Below are 7,076 nucleotides of genomic sequence, written 5' to 3'. Positions count from 1 at the left end.
AAGTTTACCGATGGAGAAGGGGGAGGGGGTATGAAGGGAACCTGGAAGGGCTCGGGCAGCCACCCCCCGGGGAATCCTCCCCATATAGTGCCGCCCTCTCTACTTCTCGTTTCTCTTCCCTCTCGCTCTCGAAAACAGGCGGGAGGAGGGTAGAGGGGGCGGCCCGGGGATTGGGGGGGGGGGGGTTCGGTGCAGGTTTGTTAACCAAAGCAGGTGCTAAAAACCAATAAGCCTGGAACAAACGCTGTCGTTCCCCCCCCGGGAGCCGGGGCAATTGTTTCCATTTAATAAATATTTTCCCCACGGGCGTTTGGCGGGAGGCAGGCAATTATTCAAAGCAAGCCGGGACGCGGGCCTGCTCCCGGGGTTAAGCGGGGCTGCGGAGCGGGAAAGGGGAGGAGGAGGGAAGGAGGAGGGGAGGAGGAGGAGTGGGGCTAAAGGAGGAATTTTAAGCGAGAGAGCGGCCCGGCCACGGCGGCGCGCAGCATTCGCAGCCCCGACGGCGGCGGCGGCGAGCCTGTAGGCACCGGGACGAGCCCCGCTCCGCACCCCGACGGGACAAGGGGAGGATGGGGACGACCTCCCCACACCTCCTATTTCTCCTGCCTCCCCCTCAGCTGCTATTCGCACAGCAACTCATAAAAGCTTTCCTTTTAATCTCTGCGTTTGAACAGAGAGGGTGGAGGAGTGGGGGGTGCGGGAGGTAGAGCATCCTCCTTTCTTCTTCGTCGTCGTCGTCGTCGTCTTCTTCTTCTTCCTCCTCCTCCTCCCCCCCCCCCCTCCTCCTCCTCCTCCCCCCATCCCCTGTCCCCTCCCCTCCTCTTCCTCTCGCCCTTCCTCTCTCCCTCTCTTTTTAAGCGGGTCCCCCTCCGCGCTGATTGGGCGCCCGGCCGCGCTGTGAACGCCCTGTCGCTATGTCAGCCTGCCCGCCGCAGCCCCTCGCCTTTGAACTGCCCCGCGTCGCTCCGCGTCCCCACCGCCGGCCCGCTGCTGTGCCCGGCGGTTCCCCGCCCGCCTAAAAAGCCGCCCGCCGGGGCTCCCCGCGGGCCGTCGTTCAGCGCTGCACCGCACCGCTTCGCTCCGCACCTCTCCGCGCCCCGCCCCGGCAGGGCTCCCGCCGGGGACGGCGTTGGCGGAGGACCTGTGATGATCAGCTGAGCCCGTTCCTCCCGCTTCTCCGGCTTCCTTTCGGCCTCATCTTCTTCCTCCTTCTCTTCTTCCTCCTCCTCCCGCCGCTGTCCGGAGCCCCCAGCGCGGCCTCCTCAACACCGCAGAGCCCCGCAGAGCCGCCCGCCCGCCCGGCCGAAGCATGTCCAAGCCCAGCGACCACATCAAGCGCCCCATGAACGCCTTCATGGTGTGGTCCCGCGGCCAGCGGCGCAAGATGGCCCAGGAGAACCCCAAAATGCACAACTCGGAGATTAGCAAGCGGCTGGGCGCGGAGTGGAAGTTGCTCTCCGAGGCGGAGAAGCGCCCTTACATCGACGAGGCCAAGCGGCTGCGGGCGCAGCACATGAAGGAGCATCCCGACTACAAGTACAGACCCCGGCGCAAGCCCAAGAACCTGCTGAAAAAGGACAGGTATGTCTTCCCTTTGCCTTACCTCGGGGAAACCGATCCCTTAAAGGCCGCCGGGCTTCCCGTGGGGGCCACTGACTCTCTGCTGAGCTCCCCGGAGAAGGCCAGGGCTTTCCTGCCTCCCACCTCAGCACCTTACTCCTTACTTGACCCCAGCCAGTTCAGCTCCAGCGCCATTCAGAAGATGACTGAGGTTCCTCACACCTTAGCCACCAGCACCCTGCCCTACGCCTCCACCTTGGGATACCAGAACGGGGCGTTTGGCAGCTTGAGCTGCCCCAGCCAACACACCCACACTCATCCCTCGCCAACTAACCCTGGCTATGTCGTGCCGTGTAACTGTACCGCTTGGTCGGCTTCCAGTTTGCAACCTCCAGTTGCCTACATATTATTCCCAGGCATGACCAAGACTGGGATAGATCCCTATTCTTCAGCACATGCGACTGCCATGTAACACCCACCCACCCACACCCCTACAGGCGTTCTTTTTGCGTGTGTGTGCGTGTCCCCCGTCCCCGGGTGGCAGCTGGAACTTGGGATTCCTTCGTGTGCATGTACATAAAAACCTGCAGGAGCAAAAAATGCCGCTCGAAAACAGGACTCTGGGGACAGCCACCGGGCCGGGACAGACGCGGACACTGCCTCGGGGACTCGGAGATGCTCTCCGCCTAAACCTCACCCTGAGAGCTGGCCCCAGGCTCGGGGAGATGGGGCGGGGAGGGGGTGGGGGAAGTGGGGGGGGGAGAAATCTGCAATCGGGGGGGGGGGGTGGGTGTCAGATAGGAGCCCCGGCACTTGTAAGAGTTGTAAATGTGTTTAAAAAAAAAGGCAACGACCACAAAAAGGGAGGGGGGGGGGGAAGGAAAAAAAGGGGGGAAAAAAAGGAAAAAAAGGAAAGAAGAAAGAAAAAAAAAAGCGAACCTTGAACTGCCCTTTCGGGACAAAGAGGGGGAGAAAAAGGGGAAAAAAAAGAGAGGGAAAGGAGGCTTCGATTTTTATTTATTCTCTTAACGTCTATGAGTTCTCCAGGGTCTCACGTCACTCGGACTTGACTTTGGGAAGTCTTACGATGATTTTATGCTTTTGGTTTCCGTTGGTTATGGTTTGGTTTGTTGGTTTGGTTTGTTTTTTTTTTTTCCTTTTGCACATTATAAGACGAGATCAGCTGTGTTATATATATATATATATATATACAAAAAATATATATATTTTGCCACCACGCACTACTTAGGTAAAATCGCTTTTCGTGTGAGGGAAAAACAAAAAAAAAAAGGGGGGTGGGGTGGTGAAAAAGGGGGGGGGAAAAAAAAGAAAGAAAGAAAAGGCTCTTCGAAGTTTAAAAAGAAAAAGAAGAAGAAGAAGAAGGGGAGAAACATTTATATTTAAAACATATGATAGCGTTTGCTTAATTTAAACAAAAAAAAAAAAGGAAAAAAAAAAAAGAAAAACAAACAGCAAACAGATAGTCCTTTAAAATTTGTGTGATCCAGTGAGACTAGAGCTAAGTTTACTTTAGGCAGAGCGTCAGGTATGAAGTCAGGCGGTAGAATTGTAAAAAAAAAAAAACAGAAATATTAATACTACTAATAATAATATTAATAATAGCAGGAAAAAAAAAATACAGAAACCAAACGACAAACCGCGAGTAAAAACGATGGCGATTTCAACGCGTTTTCACAACGTCCTGGGAAAGAAGTAGAAAAAGGGGAAAAAAAAAAAAGAAAGAAAGAAAGAAAGAAAAATATGTATCCGGCAGGATTTTACCTCGTTAAAAACCTTTTCATTTGTTGGACAAAGACGTTTTGAATAAAGACAATCTGTCATCAAACGAGGCAACTGCGTGGTGTAAATGCCGTGCCCCGGCTCCCCAAAGCGCCGCGTCCCGCACCGGCGACCGGGCGATGCTTCCCTGTGTTGGGGCCGACCTCTGCCTGCAGCCCCGTGGCTCTGTCCCGTCCCGTCCCAGCCTCCCTCCTCACAACTCCCGCGCCGGTTTGGAGCCGATCTCACCGAATCGGGGGCCGGTTTGGAGCAGGAGCGGTCCAGGTCGGGCTCATTTTGGGAGCCCGTCGAGGTGAAAGGCGGCTGAGGGGTGAGAAAACTTCCGAAAGGGTTGGAATGGAACCGTGGCAAACTCGAGGGGCTGCGGGGCTTGGGGGGAGGGGCTGCTCTGCCCCAGTCCCCCCCTTTCCCGGCGGGGAAGGAGCCTTTTCCAAGTTGTTTCGGTGGCAGTTGAAGTTTTACCGGTGCGAGGAGAAATTTGGAAGGTGGGGAAGTTGATGATGATGGAATGGGGGTGCGTTGGAATTAGCATCTTGTCCAGATCAATTAGTGATGTTCGGGGTGGTGGGTGGACGACTATTCGAGGGGGCCCCTTTGTGAAAGGAGGGGGGGGTCTCGCTGCGGAGGGGAAAGAGTAAGGCGCAGAGGTCCGTCTGGAGGAGCTGAATAGCCGGAGCGCTGCGTGTTTGGATGTGCTTTGCTCATTAAGTGCTCTTTGGAGACCGATGTTAGAATTAAACGGCATAACACAATTAACATACATGGGGCTTGAATGGGAGGGTAAGCGGGGGAAGAATAGATAGATAAATAAATGAGAGATCAGGCGAAGGTAAACAAAAGGCGAGCGGAGAAAAGGGCTGAAAGGAGAGGTTAGAATGGCTGCTCCAGCCTTGTTTAGCATGACAAAACGGCTCTTACAAATGAGGACAATTAAAGGAGCTGGCTTCGGGAGGGCCCTGGGAGCAGTGGGACGATCCGCAGGGACACGCGGGGCTGAATGCGGCCGGCGTGGGGCAGGGGAGGCGCCGGCAGCGCTGATTTAACCCCAGCTGACAGTTGCTGTCAGCCCGGGTGATAACACCGATAGCTCAGTGTCCTCCAACATCCACCCAGATTAGTTTGACAATGGTCGGAGGGAGAGCGAGAAGCGGGGCGGGGGGGCGAAGCGCCTGCCCGTCGGGCCCCGCAAGGAGATGGGGAGGGAGCACGGTGCCCGCCCCCTGCTCCTCACCTTGAGCAGCAGAGGCTTGGGGGGACCTTCCGGACTCCTGACCCAGACGGGCCAGGCCGAGGGCCTGGTGGCTGAGGAGGGGAATGGGATCGGTTGGGCCATGGGGGCTCCATGGGGGCCAGGAGATTCTGGACAAAATCGGAGAGAGGTAGCGGAGTGCGAAGTGACAGGGCTGCAAAGTTTAGTGAGGATCTTTCTTTCCTTCTTTTTTCTTTCTCTTTCTTTCTTTCTTTTTTTCTTTCTTTCTCTCTTTCTTTCTTTCTTTCTCTCTTTCTTTCTCTCTTTCTCTCTTTCTTTCTTTTTCTTTCTTTCTTTCTTTCTTTCTCTCTTTCTCTCTCTCTTTCTTTTTTATTTATTTCTTTCCCTCTTTTATTCTTTCTGTCTTTCCCTCTCTCCTTTCTTCTTTTCTTCTCTTCTTCTTTCCTTCTTTGCTTCTTTCCCTGTTTCCTCCTTTCCTTTTTTTCTTTCATTCTCTCCTTCTTTCTCTCTGTTCTCTTTCTCTCCGTTGGTCTTTCTTTCTCTTTTTCTCTCTTCACCTCTTTTATAGCTTCTCCATTCTTGCTCTTTGCCCCCCTCTCTCCATCCCCTTCCTGCTCTGCTGCCAGGCTTCTCCTCCTTAGCCTCTGTTCCTGCTGTGTTTCGTTTCCCTTCCTGCTGCCGTGTTATTCCTCCAACTCTCGCCCATCTGCAGGTGTGTAGCTATGTAACCCGTGCAGATAAGTAAATTAAATAATGATCTTGACACTGCAATGAACCGATTACTGACTTTGATGTCAAAGGGAAACCAAAAACAGAAAGAAAGGGAGAGAGGAGGGGGGGAAAAAAAGCTATTCCCTGGAGGGGAAATGCAGCTCCTGTCAAACCTGTTTTCCCACAACTGTCTCCTTCTTTCAATAAAATCATTAAACAAAGGCCGCGGGGTTATGCTCACCACGCCTTGGGTGCGCGGCCGGGCGCTGTCCTGGACCGGGATGCCCCGAGGAATCTCGTCCGCACCCGCGCAGCCCTGCGGAGCCGAGAGGGGATCGGCAAACCTCGGCCTGGTGCCGAAGCCGCTTGTCCCCTGTGCTCCCTTCTCTTCTCTTCTCTTCTCTTCTCTTCTCTTCTCTTCTCTTCTCTTCTCTTCTCTTCTCTTCTCTTCTCTTCTCTTCTCTTCTCTTCTCTTCTCTTCTCTTCTCTTCTCTTCTCTTCTCTTCTCTTCTCTTCTCTTCTCTTCTCTTCTCTTCTCTTCTCTTCTCTTCTCTTCTCTTCTCTTCTCTTCTCTTCTCTTCTCTTCTCTTCTCTTCTCTTCTCTTCTCTTCTCTTCTCTTCTCTTCTCTTCTCTTCTCTTCTCTTCTCTTCTCTTCTCTTCTCTTCTCTTCCTTTCGTTTCCTTTTCTCTCCCCTCCCCACCTTCTCTCGGGAACTGGGTCTGTTTCGGCTCAGTGCAGCCTGCAGGACCACCTAGGCACTTAAAAGCATCCAGCCTGGCCCTCCTCGAAAGAAAACAACAAATAAGAGCGAAAAAGGAAAGAACAGGGCCGGGGTGGGGGGTCAGCAAGGGACTGTGAGAGCTCGAGCTGATGCCCAGGTGTAGCCGTGAGCTCTGCTGCAGGAGAGACAAAGCCAGAAGGGGGGATTGTGTGATGTTAAAAAACTTTATTCTAAAGAACACATTAAGCCCATAGAAGTCTTTGAGAGATATTACTTATTTCTGCTTATTAGTGATAATAGCCCAGTAAATTTGCTATTGAGTGTATCAAAGGCATTCAAAGAGACTTTGAAACATCAAAAAGATTGCAGTTCTGATTTTACGGTTTTCTTCCAGCCCCGACCTCCTGGCTACGTTCCTTGATTTTAGTGTTTAAAAGTAAGCGGTTATCTGAAACACTTCTTTTTCCTCTTCCTCCTCCTCCTCCTCCGCTCTCGGGCCAGAGACCCATACGGGACACGCGTGGGGTCGTGCCCAGTTCCCTTCTCCGCTGCTGCTGCTCAGGCTTTCAAAAGGCCGGCGCGGGGTGGGCAGGGAACAACGCAGCCAGGAGGGTCTGTGCTTATCGCCTGCCTTTAAACCATGTAGAAAACGTCTTCAAAATCCTTCCAAATTCAAATGTTAAGCTAAACCCCCGGCACGCTGAACTAAACGCTCCAGGATGCTGCAGGTGGGGAAGGGCAGGAGGGGCCCGGCCGCCGTGGGATGTGTTTTCAGCGCTGCTCCTCACTCCGGAGCAAGGCAGCCTCTGTCACTGACGAGGCTTTTGATGTCTTTGTAATTTACCCTATATAATTTTATTTTTTTTAATCCTTTTTTTTTTTTTTTTAATTTTTTTCCCCCTCGTTCGGTCCTTGATTTTTCCTCCCTGTCTCTCTTTTCTCTCCCTTCACACGCTTCTGTTCCAGTCGGGGTGTTTTATACCGACATCAAAGGGACAACTCAGCCTTTATTAGTAGTATTATATTTTTTTAATTCCCCCTTCCCCCCTCCCTCCCCACCCCCTCCCCCTTTT

At 53.1% G+C, this 7,076-nt stretch overlaps 1 protein-coding gene across 1 annotated transcript; it reads left to right on the top strand.

Annotated features, from left to right (window-relative positions):
* The first annotated feature begins 1,306 nt into the window (after positions 1-1,306).
* On the top strand, positions 1,307-2,060 carry SOX14 (SRY-box transcription factor 14). The gene has a single exon (XM_009896678.2). It carries the CDS (start codon positions 1,310-1,312, stop codon positions 2,030-2,032), a length of 723 nt encoding a protein of 240 aa, XP_009894980.1. The 5' UTR covers positions 1,307-1,309; the 3' UTR covers positions 2,033-2,060.
* Positions 2,061-7,076: the final 5,016 nt, after the last annotated feature.

The sequence above is a fragment of the Dryobates pubescens genome, chromosome 32, assembly GCF_014839835.1.
Source record: "Dryobates pubescens isolate bDryPub1 chromosome 32, bDryPub1.pri, whole genome shotgun sequence".
Classification (NCBI taxonomy): Eukaryota; Metazoa; Chordata; class Aves; order Piciformes; family Picidae; genus Dryobates; species Dryobates pubescens.
The sequence above is the reverse complement of the archived record's forward strand: the minus strand, read 5'-3'. Positions and strand labels throughout refer to the sequence as shown.